The sequence below is a fragment of the Streptopelia decaocto genome, assembly GCF_964273445.1.
Source record: "Streptopelia decaocto genome assembly, chromosome: 5".
In the NCBI taxonomy this organism is placed as follows: domain Eukaryota; kingdom Metazoa; phylum Chordata; class Aves; order Columbiformes; family Columbidae; genus Streptopelia; species Streptopelia decaocto.
In genome coordinates, this window is record NC_138659.1 from 51,175,963 (window position 1) to 51,191,695 (window position 15,733).

Genomic DNA, 15,733 nt, shown 5'->3' on the forward strand with positions numbered 1-15,733 from the left:
ATCACTAATGCAGATCTCAGTCCCTTATTCGAAATGCTTAAAGGAAGCTCAGACTTAAACGCTCCACGAAGTCTCAGTCCTGAGGCTATAGCTTCCTTGCATAAAGCTGCAGCAGCGATTACCTCCAGACAAGCACATCGATGGGAACCAGAATTGCCTTTTCAATTAATCATCCTTAACCCTGCTCGACAGCCTCATGCACTTATTTTCCAATGGGACTGCCAGAAAACGGACCCCTTACTAATCATTGAATGGATCTTTTTGCCTAACAAAGCCACAAAGACTATCTCAACACAGCATGAGATGTTTGCATCTTTAATCATCAGAGCTCGACAGCGATTACTTACCCTGGCAGGCACAGACTTTAGCCTTATATGTATGCCAGTAACAAGTGTTTACCTGCAATGGTTACATCAACAATCAGATGCACTAGGCATAGCTCTAACTGGCTATGCAGGCCAACTCACTTGTCATCCGCCTTCTCACAAACTGTTAGGCATTGACTTTCACCTTTTACCTATTCCAAAGCGGAGTGACCAACCTTTACAGGCTCTTACTGTTTTTACAGATGGCTCTGGGAGATCTCACAAGTCGGTTATCCTTTGGTGGAATAGCCAATACCAACAATGGGAATCTGATATTGAAACTGTACAGGGTTCTCCTCAAATAGTGGAGTTATCTGCAGTGGTTAGAGTTTTTCGTAAATGGTCTGTTCCTCTTAACATAATTACTGATTCTGCTTATGTTGCAGGAATTGTTAGCCGAGCCGAAGCTTCTGTATTACGAGATGTTTCTCACACGGCACTGTTTAACTTGTTACAGGAACTTATCTTTCTATTGGACTCTCGTCTTCACCCTTATTTCATTATGCATGTTAGGTCTCACACTTCCTTACCAGGTTTTATCGCGGAAGGAAACCGGCAAGCTGATATGCTGACGTTGCCAGTACAGGTATTACCAGACCGTATCGCACAAGCTAAACTTAGTCATTCTTTTTTCCACCAAAATGCTAGAGGCCTAAAACGACAGTTTAACCTTACCTCACAACAAGCCAATAATATTATTGCAGTGTGTCCTGATTGTCAAAGACACTCTTTTCCTTCCATAGCAGGAGGAGTTAACCCCAGAGGTTTACAGAGTCTTCAACTCTGGCAAACAGATGTTACTCATTTTGCCGAATTTGGTCGTTTAAAGTTTATTCATTGCTCTGTTGATACATTTTCGGGAATGTTATTTGCCTCCTGTCATACAGGAGAAAAAGCACGCGATGTGCAAAAACATCTAATGCGCGCTTTTGCCACTTTAGGGGTACCCTCTCAAATTAAAACAGACAATGGTCCTGCATATGTGTCTAAAGTTTTAACAACCTTTTTTGCTTTTTGGGGAATTTCTCACGTTACAGGTATCCCTCATTCTCCCACAGGTCAAGCTCTGATAGAACGCTCTCACCAAACCTTAAAACGCTTATTATTAAAACAAAAAGGGGGAATAGGGACTGCTACGCCAGAGGAGCGAATACAGAAAGCTTTGTACGTTTTTAACTTTTTGAATTGTTCTCTATTAGACAGCAATCCTCCGGTAGTTCACCATTTCAGCACAAATAACCTTTTTGAACCCAGAGTGAAACCGCCGGTTTTGATCCGGGACCCGGAAACAGGTATGATAATGGGACCCTATCCCCTTGTCACATGGGGAAGAGGCTATGCTTGTGTTTCAACAGAAAGAGGCCCTCGCTGGATCCCGGCGAAAAACGTGAGACCTTACTGAGAGGCGCTGCAACAGTCTCCTGCTGAAGATGATCCGGTTCTAGAGCTGGGAAGTGATGCCAACGGCTCCTACTGATGACGTCACTTCAGGACGTGGACAAGTGCGATCTTCAATGCCCTCACTGTGGACTGTGCAACCCCTGGATCCTTAGAATTTGTGCAGACTGTGAAAAGCTACAGTGGGTTAATAGATGTCGTGTAGGGCGATGGTGTAATGATTGTTTACTTGCTCACTTTAGGATTTTGCAAAATCTGTTGGTAGATACGGGAATTGAGGGTGAAAGGTCTCATTCTTACCAGACAAAGTCGGAAGAATGGCACAGATATATCGCTAAACGATCAGACAATATCCTTTGGAGAACTATTGAGTGTGCCAAATTTGTTCCGGTACCTCAAATTTGGGAAGTAAGCCCCGATAAGTGGGAAGAAACAAAAAAGAAGTGTTTAAAAAAGAGAAACAGAAGGAAGAATAAGAACTTGCAAACATGGGCAAAGTGTTAGTCTCTTTGTCATTTATTATAGGTATAGGCTTTTGCTTTGATTTGCATCATGTTGACCCTCGCACTAACGTATGGCTTACCTGGGCAAATCGCACTGGGACTACAGATTTCTGTTTGTCCTTGGCACAAGTAGGCTTAGACCCCAAGTTCTCTCGGTTAATGGGTCAGTAATACCCCAAGAAGCTTGGCCAGTTACTAAGAAACAAGCAGATCATATAGTGACAAACAATGGTATTACAGGATGGATGAAAGATTTGCTCAAACAGGGAGTTTCTATTCTTTTAATAATTTGTGTGCTGTTAATAATGATTCCGTGTGTGTTGCAGTGCCTTCAGAAATCGATAACTGCTTCAATGAATAAGATCTTCCTTGTACAGCAACAGGGCTTCGCAAAAACCCCCAGTGCTGAAATGTTGGTGAAGCAAGATGTCCTGGAATTAGTCGGACGTCGACCCTGGGAAGAGTCAGATGATTGAAAACAAAAAGGGGGAGATGTGGGTTGTCTAAATTCATATGATGTGAATTGATCTATAACATAGTCTTATACATATAATAAGTTAGCTAGTCTGTTGTAAGAGTAGGCCTTGGTAACAGTGGGAATGCCCTGTAGTGAAAAAACCCGACGTGATGAAGCCAAGGACAAGAAACAAAGGACTTACAGTGAAAACCAGGTGTCTTCTCCTTGCAACAGAGTATATCTTATGACCATGAAACTAGCAACTATTAGCAACTATTAGCGATGGGAATGTAGCTTGTAAAATCTTCTCAGCCGAACTAACTTTGCAAAATGTAACTAATCAGTATGTAACACGTAAGCCTTAGACTATATAAATGTCTCGCCTCTGATCAATAAATTGGATATCTTGCTTGCATCAAGTCGTGTCCCCGTCTCTTAGTCGCGGCAGGACACAGCTGTTGCAGATTCACATCGCTATGAAGGAAGAGGAGAGCAAGCAGAGTCCAGCCCCCTGTCTCCACTGCAGTGGGCTAATTAACTACATGGGTGGCATTTGAGGTGTGTGCATTTATGATTGGTGACTCGCTATACTATTCCAGAGCTTGAAGTGCAACGCCTTCATATCGCTTCTACAATGAACGTAAGAGATAGAGAACACAGCATTGCCACCAATTCCTTTCTCTAATTTGAGAAGTCGGTCAAGAGATTTCAAGTAACAACATACCTATCCCCTCCCAAAAAAGGGTTTTAAGTATAGTTGTTTTGTGATACAGCAGGTCCCTTACCAGCTGCCTTGGGAATTTCCATGGTGAATGCAGCACACACAACACCTTGTTAAAGTCTGTCCTCTTCAGAGAGGGAAGTTGAAAGGGAAAGGCATTTTCAAGGCTGTATGCAAAATACATTCTTGAATAAAGACAACTTCTTATCCTCCCATGGTTTAATGATTGCTGGAAGGAGATTCTATACCTTCTGAAAAGCCAGTATGTCTGTACCCAAAATGTCACACCAAACTGCAGTATATTCACCTGCTCCTGCTGTAATGAGTGTTCTTGAAACAAAATCTTTGAACAACTTATTTTCTTTACTTTTTTCAAGCCCTTGCACATGGTATCAAGGGTTTTGGTAACAATGCTTGTCAGGATTTAGTTTCTAAAAGGACATATGTTCTTCCTTGATCAGAAGGAAACTTCATGTTGGTGCAGGGCTGCCAAGACACATGTCAGCGTTCTCCTTCCTAATCATGATACTTTTTCTTGAAGTCCCAAGCACCTTCCAAGCAAAAAAATTATAGAAGGCCAAGAAGTTTCAGTGAAAATCATGGGAAAAGTGACTAGAGCTTTTTGGAGGAAGAAATGGAAGAAAACATCTGGCTTCCACTTATAAATAATTTAAGACAACCCAAAAAATCTGTACAAACACACATACAAACAGAAAAATCTCATATTCCACAGATGCTGAGAGATTCAGCGGCCTCTTGGTGGCACAGGTGGAGGATAAAAGCCTTCAGAACTTACAGGCCTGTAAAAAGACAGAATACAATGCATTTTAAAAAACAGTAGAGAATAGGGTTCTGGAGCAACATGTTGCATGCAGTAACATCATATGTAAGAATACTATACAAGCAATAGTCATACAAGAACTAAAACAGGCTATCAGTGATTCAGCAACAGAGCAGGTGCCAAGGTGCCGGAGCCCTGTTCCCGACCAAGTTCATTCTTCTGCTCTCCAGCTGCAGTAATCCTACTATTACTAGACAGACACACTCTAATACTTGGAGTGAAATTTTGATAGTTTAGTAGCTTTCTCTTGAAAATTAGATGAAGAGCAACAGGAAGAGATCAAAAGATTCAATATTTTTTTAAACTAACTACAGATATTCCAGCAATATTCTTGCCAGAGCAAATCCAACATACAGAACTTAACTGCACCACACATCAGTAATTACTATTTTAACAGCTGGAGAATTTTATGAGCATCTCTAATTAGATAAGCATCTGGGGCCTGGACTTCATAGATTTGCGCTAGTTGGACTAAAGGAATATTTATAAGTTACTTAAGTTTGTGGTGGTCTGATCAAATCAAGGCAAAACCCCTCAGCATCTTTTATAAAACCAGTGCAGTTCTTTCTTTGAGGCTCACCAAATATGTAAACTAGTCCGATCTGGAGAGATGTGAAACTTGTAAAAAGAAAAATAAGTCGAAGGGAATGCCAAAAGGGAATTCCCTCTGCCCTACACTTTGTATGTTGCAAGAGGATCTTCTCAGGAGGACTGGGTACTACATCTCCGCCAAAGGCAGGATGCTTCTCCACCAGCATCAGTCTTACGTCAAGTGTCGTGTACTTCAATAGTGCTGCCCTTGCAGCGCGTGACCCGCAGTAGGAGCATTGCAATAGGTGTGTCACCAACTAGGAAACCAATTCCACCAATTATTACAGATGAGAAGCAAGGATCTTACAATTCCTAACAGAGTGTGCTTATAGATAACATTCTGGTAATTTTCTTGAAAGACATGTTTGCTTCCTGCCTTGCTTTCTGCCAAAGGCTTCCATATTGATTCACTGAAAGCCCATATTTAGACTGCATTTTGGCTTTACCTGCTTGCACCTCGAGGAGGCACCCTGGGAGGCCTTTCTGAGAAAGGCAGCCTCTCTGCTTGTTGGGCAACTGGGCTGCGGCTTCTAATTGTTTCTGCAACTTCATTGTCCTACAAAATGAAGAAGAGGTTACAGATCAGCAGAATTTGGTTTGTTAGCTTCACAATAGAAGTAGCTACATTTTGCCACTTCTGCAAATGCAGTGCTACCCCTGAACTCATTTTCTTTTGCATGAAAACAAAGCCACGTGCTTAAGAACAGTGGACCAGCACATAGCAGAGGTGAGAGCTTACCTCGCTGTCCCCTTCCATCCCGCTGCTGACACTCAATATGCTCCGAGTGCTGGAGCGGTTACTTGCGCTACCTGGAGTGAGTGAGCAAATGAAAACAAACTGGTTATTAAATCTTGGCAATTTAACTGCACTTCACTAACTCAGAATTACTTCTAACCTCATGCTTACCTCTTGCATACATCATTTAGTGCTTCTTTAGATTAATTTATTTCTATGGTTATTTTTCACATGTTCAGGATCCAAACAATGGCATGTCATGCAACACAGACCACAGGGCTAAACCATTCAGTTCTGCTTGCTGTCTAGCAGATTTCTGTCCTATCTAGATCCAGGCTTCTGATTAAATACTCACAACCATAATCCAACTGAAAGGATCCAGTGTCAATATCAATGGGCAAGTAACGTAAATATTTTCACCAGTGTTACACACCCAACATTTATGTATAGTTAAATTATCAAACCCTATGTCCTTAACAGCTGCATGGAGGTAGATGGCTCTGAGCATGGCCACACATTCCTTCCTGGAATAAGTGACTGCTTGAGAGGTTGTTGCTCCCAATCGCTGTTCACCACCTCCTCTCACAATAATCCTTATTAATCACAGGAAAGTTTCCTGGTCTACTTCAGAACTAAAAAATGACAAGTTTGCTCAAACAGCCTTCAGCAACCATTTATGCAAACCCACTTAACTTGCAAGGACTCAGAGTAGGGAATATTTTCTTAATCAGTCACGCCATCTCTGAAGGGGATACTAACTCACAAACACATCCTACACTGTTATGGGTGGTTTCAGTCATAAATACATAATGTTTTGTAAGGCTGTGCAATAATGGGACATCTCATAAGATGCAGTCCCTCCCTCGCCTTCGTGAGGTAACTCTCATTATCAGCTGGTACAAACAGCAGCACTTGAGAGTGCTAAATATGGTGTTATGGTCTGTTCTCACAATCACGCCTTGGCTAAGAGAGCCAAGCTGCACACAGTGAACTCTGCAGGCTTAGTAACATTTCTCTCACAACTGCTTATATCCAAATCAGCTGGCTCTGGCACCTGCTCTGGATGTATCAGCTGCATCTTGTCAAGAGCCACAAAGGTAGTAACCTCACTACGACTCAGTTTTCCTTTCAGAAGGCCAAAATGATCTTAATCATTTCTGCAATAATTTCTCAGTCTTCAGTAAGAGCAAGAATACAGGGAATTAATTTGCACAAATTAAACCTAATAAGAACCAAAGATAAAAATGTGCAGACTACCCAAGTCACTGAAGAGGTCCCATAGCTACCGATGAAAAACACTGCTCTTTACCTACAACATGTAGAGACTGGTTCCCAGCCTGCAATATAACTACATCCTTCAGACCAGAAGAGCATGCTGCCTGCTGAGATGCACAGCAATGGAGCGTCCTTTTTTTTTTTTTGTAAGAGAGCAGCTGCCATGTATTTTTAAGAACTGAAGATGGGTGATAGGCCTTCTCTGAGAAGGCTCAAGGGAATCTTTTACTCAGCTTTCAAGTTCTCCTCCTGCAGAGATGCAGACATAGGTGCCCAGACCACTTGATGTACCAGGAATTGCTTTTACAGTTTTGAGAACAGACAGCCTGAGGCATGCAGGGTTTGGGGTGGCTGCATCAGTACTGGGATTCAGGAAGAGAAGTCCTGTCCCCTGACCTGACTGCAGAGTCAGGCTGGGGAAGTGTTTTCCATCCGTAGAGAGGATAACACTCAGGGTTTGCTTACTTGTTGTGCTGGATGTGCTTTCTGTTTTCCAGTCTCCTCGCTTTAACTCCATTTTTGGTGGGAAAACGTTTTTCCGGGGGGCGTATTCATATATTCCACATTCTGGTTTCCTCAAAGTATTATGAGAATGTCGAATGGGTACTGTAATTTCCAAATCTGTAAGGGAAAATGAACAAGCATAGCCTCTGAAAGACAGCTTTGCACCAGAGAATAAAGTTAAAAACAATCACATAAGGGCAATCATAACTGTACATGAATGAATCCAGATTCACTCCCCAGATGTGGGCATCCTTTCCTCAGTCTGGGAAACTGAGAAGTAAAGCAATTTCCATATGTTTGAGCCAACAGGCACATGGATGTGAATATTAAAATACCATGTAACTAAAATACACATGGAGAAATTTCTGCCTTGAAGAGCCTATTAGCATTGTTAGCTGCTTCATGTCAGAGACCATTACCTGCACTTTTGTCTTTCTTTTGCTTCTCCATTTGCCTCCTGGTTATGCTGTCTCGTAGCCGTTTCAGATTTTCCTAAAAACATCACAAGATATTAGTTTCAGGGCTTTGGATAAAGTAGGATGAGCAGCTTTCTGACAACACCAATATTATATTTCAGCTAACTTTGCAACCAGCTGTAACAAGGCCTGCTAGACCTGGCTGAAGTCCAAACAATGTCAACAGGTTGTAATCTATTCCCTTCAGAAATCCATGTGTGCGGTTCAGAAGCCAAGTTTTTTTCAGACATTCATTGTTTATGTTAAGGTCAAGTTCACAGACCCACTAGCAGTTGCAGGTAAGCAGCACAGGGTTTAGAACTCCCTCTATTTTCTGTTTCCACTGTGACACCAGCACAGAAACAAGAGCCATGATCAAGTAACTACACAGTCCTTTCTGTACTAATGAACAGATAATTCTGACTGCAGGAATGGAAGAGGCTGCCACACATTCCGAAGTGTGAGGAACAATTCAGAAAGAATTCAGAATGTCCCCATTGAAGCAAGAAGGTACACCTGGAAATGTAACTGCGTGCAAAGTCTCTTCACTATCATATGGCTGTATATTGCACCTTACAGTAAGGAAAGGTAGGGGAAAACAAACAGACAACTTTTCCAGCACGGAAACATGTACATATGTTAGAGGACAAAACCTTTGTATAGGTGGAAAAGTAGATGAAGCACTTGCTGTAGCATGAGGCAAGATCTGGAGCAGAAACTTTGAAATCTGCTCACAGGATGAGGCACAGAGCATGCAACTTCATCTCTGCTACAGACTTCTACTAAAGTAGTTCTATGTTCTTCATTGACAGAAGAAGGGATTCCTCTGACGGTTTCTGGGTAGAGAGGACCCTTCCAAGTGAGAACCAGGAGGAAAAAATCTTGGTTTTCTCTGACAGTTCCCAAAACAGTGCCACACTCCGGAGATCAGCACCTCAAGTGTAAGAGCAGACTGCTGCAGCATGAACAAAAGGCTCCAAAAGAAGCAGGCAGCAGTTTTAAAGAAGGAGCCCCACTCTAATTTGAGAATGGAAATTTTAAACTATGACTGGTAGTTCCACCAGTCATTATGCTGCTGCTGCCAACATAACGACTCCATTCAGCTAAGCTGCCCAGACACCGTGTTTTCACTAATGACTGTTGCTAGACTTTGCCCAGCTGCAAGGAACAGGTAGTCCCGGAGCCATCAAACACCCAGGGAGGAATCAGACCATCTACAAGACAGGACTTAAGAGCCAATATACCATCTGGGACTGAGTCTTCACTGATTTGAAATGGATGAAAACTGACAAGCTAAATGTTAATCACAGAAGCCCCCTGCCAGCAGGTAGGTGCTAGGTGACCTCTAGAAAGGTAAGTTAGCCAACTGGATTTGACTCAATTCCTAGTGTACAGATCTCCAGAAACTAACAAAACCACTGCAAGACAAACATCTGTAAAACAGCAACCTGCTTGCTGCCACATGGAAACAACCCCACCATGTCAGGAGAGAACTCCGCTAGCAGGGAGACTGGGTTTAGCAACCTTCCTGCTCCAACCAGGAAAGAAATGTACCCACACTGAACAGCTTGTGATATATACTCAGAGACAGAACTGTATTTCTTAAACTGTGGAATAAGCCTGTACCTGCTGGAACCGGAATGATTCTGATCTCTTTTTCTGGTTTAGTTGCCATTCCTTAAAATGAAGTACTGCTTCATCAACAGTGAGTATGCCCATTTTCACTTGCTCCTGTAATGTAATCAGCTGCCGTTGACCTGGCGTTTTCATTCCAGCAAATGGATCATAGATGCTTGATTGAGACAGGTCCCTTACAGGCCTGACTATTGTCTCTGAAGAGAGAAGAACACAAAAAATATTATTGAACTTGTGGCATCTGCCCTCCTCACTGAATGAAAAGAAACACAAGCACCCTTGATTTAAAGGAGATTAAAAAAAAAAAAAATCAATATTACAGACTGAATGTTTCCTTAGCCAGAAGAGTATTTTGTCCTTATGCCATCCGATTATTTGTCAGAGCTAAATGCCCAGTTGAGAGGTAGCCTTGTATGCAAATATGTCCCAGGGATAATCTCTGTTCTTAAAAACATAACTTAAGTGAACAGCACAAAATGTACTCCTTAAAGTGCTCCTCTTCCACACTTCAAAAATCTCTCTCTCCTCAGCAATCCACAGAACAGAGCTTTCACCATGGCAGCCACAAAGCCAGACTCTTCCTAGGTAATCTGTGCAGTGCAACTCCAGGAACAGAAAGCTGAAAACCCATCCTGCTAATGCTAGCGCTCTCTAACTCATTTGCAACAAAGAGGAGTTCCCAACATGAAATAAAAGCTCAAGTGTGGTTCCTGGCACTCTGATAGTGCACAGGATAAGAGGTGAAAGAACAAGAGCACGGTTTTGGAAGTGCAGAGATCAATGGCAAGCAGTTCACTACACGTTAAACGCCAGGAAATTTTGGTCAACTGGCAGTGGCTACATCCAGAAGATCAAAAGTGCAACATTGACTCCATGAAGTAATATGGGTCTCAATAAAATAAAAGGACTTTGATGATCATTATGATCCTGACTGAGGATAAACTCCAAAACAGCAGATATGTAGAGTATGTGATAAGAGTACCCCTCTCAGACTCTGCTGTTATAAAAAGTTTCAATGTCACATAAGGTCAGTAAGGTTCAGTCATTCATACAGGACCATTATCCCATGAGCCTTGTAAAACAGACTGTTCTGTCACATTTCACACAAATGAAGCTACCTCAGTAGGTTAGCCTTTGGATTACTGGAAAGATTTTCAGGTTGAACTTCTGACTTACCTTTCTTAACCCTTCCTCTAGGGACATAGAGATTCTCAGGTCTTTGAGCTTTCTGTGCAAAAACTGTAAAACAAGCACTCTTTAGATATCAAAATGCATCTCATGAAGACAGAAGTAGCAAGGATGAACATGGGAAGCATAGACAATATTGTACTGCATTACAGCATATGACCAAGATTTCCAAAACTGCCTAGCAAACTAAGAGGCACCATTTTCTTCAATTTCAATTAAACCCCACCTCAGAGGGGAGGTATAGAATCATGTCCTATACAAATGCTATTATATCAATGATGTCATTACAGAGCAGCAATGTCTCAATTTACTATCCTATAATGTCAAGATCTTTCCTACCTAGTTGGATTTGTTTCTACCATTTGGGAGTAACCTGCTCTCCTACTGCTTTCATTAAGAGAAACCTCAAGCCAAGACCTCAGGATGCAACATCCCCACGCTTCCAGAGTGAGCAGAAGATGAAAAACACATCTGAAATTGGATCCCAAAGGTAATCCAGCTCCAGAGCCAAATGATCCAGGGATCTCAAAAACATGTACATTTTCTTGGCATTTATTTGGCAACTGGAGCCCATGTCAAGGCCATTCCTAGCCTATAGTTTAGGTCCTGGTACCCAACTCACTTTTGGAAATGTACAGCTCATTGTCTGGCTGTGGAGAGCTGGATTCTGGTCTTGGAACAGGAACTGGAGGTCTGCTCGCCATTTCCTGTGGGAAAGTATCTTGTTCCACTGAGTAGTATACATCTTCACCATGCTGCTGGCAAACTCCTTCTTCTGAATCTGGCACATCCACACTACTGCCTACAACAGAGCAGAGTTTGTAAAAAATAAACCTGGCCACTTCACTGAACACTGGATCCTTCCAGGTGCACTATGTACCACATTCTTACCAAGCTGGCCATTTCACAGGCAAAAACATTCAGTTTTGCAATGACTTAAAGTGCCAAAGCCCTTCAGGTCAGGACTTGATAAAGTCACTAACATCTAGTAGCGTGTGTTTGCCACTAAGCCTTTACCATCTGGTTTGGCAAAGAAACCATAAATACAGTTATGAGATTTTCCATTAAGTATTCAACAAACAGTTCAATTAATTCCAGTAAATTAATATATCAGTTAACAAATCAAACAGAGTGCTGGTTTCCAAAAGCTACTTGTGATGGTCTACAAAGTACTACAGAGAATTTTTCCTTTGTCTGAAATGAGCAATCACCATCAGCTGACAATATGTTTGGTCTCAGAACAATGTGTCCCAGAAGGAGCTGAGTACACACATCCATACTTAACAAGCCCCGCTACCATTATACCACCTCATCATATCCATTCTGTTCTCACTCCTAACATGACTGCAAAATCATCAAATGCTGTCATATCTGATTTAAAAGCTAGCTTCCCTGTTTGCATACTAGCAAAAGGAATTAAGAGCCCCTAGACTAACTTCCTACTCTGTTACCAAGTCACAAGCAAATACCCTAACCAATGGATTAACTTTCTGATAGTGATGTTGTAACACCTATATGAGTCAATGCAATGGGACTGCCAGAGCATCAGTATCAGCATGGAAAACAGAACAAGATGTTAAAAGCTCTAGATTTAATCTTGCTCTGAGTTCAGCTGGGTCACCCGCAAAAAGTGAACCAGTATCCCATGGAACCTGGTAAGTCAGGAAAAGGCTTGGACAACCAGATCATGCTCAATGGTGACAGCATGGAGCTAAGGTCTAGCTTTGGTCAGAGAAGGCAGAAGGGAACACTGAAGAGGCAGAGCATAGATCAGGTTTTGGAGCCAGTAGTTCCTCTTCCTCTTTCTAGTCTGCTGTTTTCAATTAATGGACTTTTTACTAAAGCATCTGCATTAAAATGCATCACTAGCTTGTGCTGCTCTCCTTTATACTCAGCCTCTGCCCATAAGGGGAGCCTGCACCCACATCAGACACCAGAATTAATTCCCATCACAAAAGAGAGCCTTATTGGTACTAGCTGTGTGCTTACACTTGCCAGTATACAGGGACCGGAACTAGAAATCACTCTTCATCTTTGTTAAGAAACTAACTGCATTTGTGAAATCACCTCACAAGCTGCTTTTGCTGTTGTGCCTCATTTGTACCCAATAAAGCACAGCTGCCCACAAACAGTGTGGACTAGCTCCTATCTTTAACAGACCAAGGAGAAATCTCAGATTCCATTTAGTTGCTTTTAACTGTGCTAGCGCCACCCCTCTCTCCAAACAGGTCTCACCTTCTAAAAACTTGCGGAGCATTGAGTCTTTCGTAGTTAGAGAAACTTCATCTCCAGCAACTGGAGTGTCTGGTTTGGATTGAAGCATCTCTACATCTGAAAAAAAACAAACAAACAAACAAAACCAAAAGAAAACAGGACGATTAATCTGTTGATTATGCCCTTAAACATGTGGAACACTGTAATATAAGAAAATGATGTGAAATTTCTGACTAGACCTTTGGTTTATGGTGAAAATCAAAAAGGAAGCCAGGCATGACCAGACATTTGCGTCAAAAAAGGCTCCTAAGTTCCTGTGTTCACAAATATTTTCCAGCTGCCTGACGGTTACACTTGAGCATGACTAACATTGCCTATTGAGAAGCTCTGACAAGGCTCCAAGCAGGCACTGAGGATTAGCTACTACCGAGAGTGTGTTGGCCAGGTGAAGATTTTGGCCTCTGCATCGTGCTCCTGAGGGGCCAAACTGTGTGGAAACTCTGACTTGGCAAAACAAGACATTACGGACAATGTGCCCATGACACAGAAGATAGTATTTGTTTTGTTTATTGGATAAAAGTCAAAACAGCTGGCTGAATTAATTAGTTGGACTGGAAGGTGTTTAAGGGGTCAGATGATAATTTAGTATTGAGAAAGGAGTGACAGCAAACAATAAGATACTTTAAGTCATTGTTTTGACATAAAGGATTCTGATTTAAAAAAAAATGTGTTAACCTCACTGTAACCCTAAAACTAAAATAAAATGTTAGGTAACCTTGCTTCTAATGATATCAAAGCCAAGAGTGATATAAAGGAAATGTTGTGAAATAACTACTACTGTGTAAATTAGACGGTTTGAGTTATGTGACAGAATATGAAATATTTCTCTGTAAATGTCTTTTAAATATTTGCTGACCTCTCTTATTTTTTCCTGCAAAGCTGAGGAGATTATGAAAAAGGGATAAGAAAATGCTAGCAAGATTTTGCTTTGTTAGAATGTTGTGGGTTTCTTTTAGATTATAATTGTCAAAGGACCCACTGACAATCATGTGAATGCACTCAACCTGGCTTTAACCTCCCAGGAGTAGCTCCAGCACAGCGGCAGCAACACCACACGCTGCGTGGACTAACCACCCCGGCAGCTTCTCGAGAGCTCTGCAGTCCGTGCCAAGTTGCGTGCTGCTGGAGCTAATCTACCCACCACCAACCTAATATAAAGTTCACTTCAGTATCACTGCACTACACGAAAGCACAGATTTGACATTTGAGAATCCTAAAGAATCAGCACTACAGACCTGTACTTTTTTGGGGGGAGCAATTTTTTCCACCTTGCAGCCACCTTGAATATTTTAAACATAGCTTTTAGAAATGAATCTGTAGCAAATTTAAGCCCAGAGGAAAGCCACTACTTCATGGACTTGGGAGCAGAATGGAAAGTGACAAGTGTGCAAAGTTTCTTCCATTCTCTGTGGAGGGAATGGTGTCTTCCCCATGTTCACTGTACTCTGCAGGATCACCAAACCAGCAGTGCAGCAGGATACTGCAGGATTTGTTTTCTGTCACATAGTAAATGTTGTCAAATCTAAGGAGAACTAATAAGCTGATAAAAGACACAATTGCCACCTTGCTACCCTCTTGCACATGGGCCTGTCTTGCATACAGATGAGACCTAACATCTCACCCACATACCAAAATGGGAAAGAAGTTCTCAGCTTCGTCAATGACACCTTCTGTTCCACTTGCTGCAAATACAGGCTTGTGAGACAGAAGTGACAAGAAGGTGGCACATACAAACTCTGTATATCACAGGAAAGGTTCCCAGATTTTCCTGAGACTATTGGAGAAAGTTGGTCTGAAGGTTTAGCAGGAAAAGACTTAAGTAATTCCTAGATGTCAGAATTTAGTAGCTAAAAGGTATTTATTCAAAGAGCTTCAGTTTCCCCTTACAAGGTTTAAAGCTTTAGAAGGGAGCTCAACCAACTTGTGAACAGACAGACATACAGAAAATAAGTTATGTCCTACAGACCCCTCACAATAGCCAAAATATCCATGCATGGGCACCCTTTAGAAAGTAATAGCACCCTTCTCCCTTTAAACATTTGCAAACACACAATGCCTGCACACAAAGCAAGCCACCTCTTTACAGAGACCAATCCTTTATTATGCATGACAAAAGCTTCAATGTGTTGGCATAAGTTGCAACTTAAAACTTTATAAGCAGTTACATTTTTGTGTACAATTATCTCCATTTGCTCAAGGATGATAAGGAGGCTGCTGTTTCTCGCATTAACTAAGGAAAAAATTAAAATCAATAAGGACAGTGTTGAGAGCTTGATCTCAAGAGAATAAAAATGGTGGAGGAGGGAAACAACATGCAAGAGAGTAGAACTTATTGCATTGCAACTTATATGTGACCTAATATCTACTCTTTAAGTGTTGGAAGTCTGCAAATTACAGGCCAATGGGTTTTAGTCAGCTGAAACTCTCTAGGAGAAAGGATTAAAGCTCTGCATGAAACTCACACTATCTAGGGTCTGAGTGTCCATGCAGTTTATAGATTACACAAACAGTGCTAAGGGTCTGGACTTTTTTCCACCAGCCCTTGGCCACTGCCAGTGTCTGAGCTTGGACAGAGGAAATACAGCCTCACTCTTTCCCCAAGTAAAACAGCATAATAGCGCACACACACACACACAAATCCAGCAGTTTAGCCTTCACACAAATCAAACCGGTTTTCAGCACTTTCAAGAGTGCTTGCTCTCAGAGCCCCTCTTGCGCACAACTCCAGCCAAAATCAGCAGGAGGTGCTGGCGAAAGGAAAGCAGAAAAAGCAAAGCACTACCTGATGCA

At 41.8% G+C, this 15,733-nt stretch overlaps 1 protein-coding gene across 2 annotated transcripts in view; it reads right to left on the minus strand.

The window, feature by feature from the left end:
• Window positions 1-3,788: 3,788 nt before the first annotated feature.
• Window positions 3,789-15,733, minus strand: part of PIK3AP1 (phosphoinositide-3-kinase adaptor protein 1) — a 43,822-nt gene continuing 31,877 nt past the window's right edge. For both annotated transcript variants that reach the window (XM_082052788.1, XM_082052789.1), the window contains 9 exons: window positions 12,905-13,000; window positions 11,292-11,471; window positions 10,658-10,720; window positions 9,473-9,678; window positions 7,811-7,883; window positions 7,353-7,508; window positions 5,616-5,686; window positions 5,323-5,432; window positions 3,789-4,244 (listed from right to left, as the gene is read on the minus strand). In XM_082052788.1, the coding sequence (XP_081908914.1) occupies window positions 4,190-4,244; window positions 5,323-5,432; window positions 5,616-5,686; window positions 7,353-7,508; window positions 7,811-7,883; window positions 9,473-9,678; window positions 10,658-10,720; window positions 11,292-11,471; window positions 12,905-13,000 (1,010 nt within the window). In that variant the 3' untranslated portion in view covers window positions 3,789-4,189. The remainder of the gene's footprint in view (window positions 4,245-5,322; window positions 5,433-5,615; window positions 5,687-7,352; window positions 7,509-7,810; window positions 7,884-9,472; window positions 9,679-10,657; window positions 10,721-11,291; window positions 11,472-12,904; window positions 13,001-15,733) is intronic.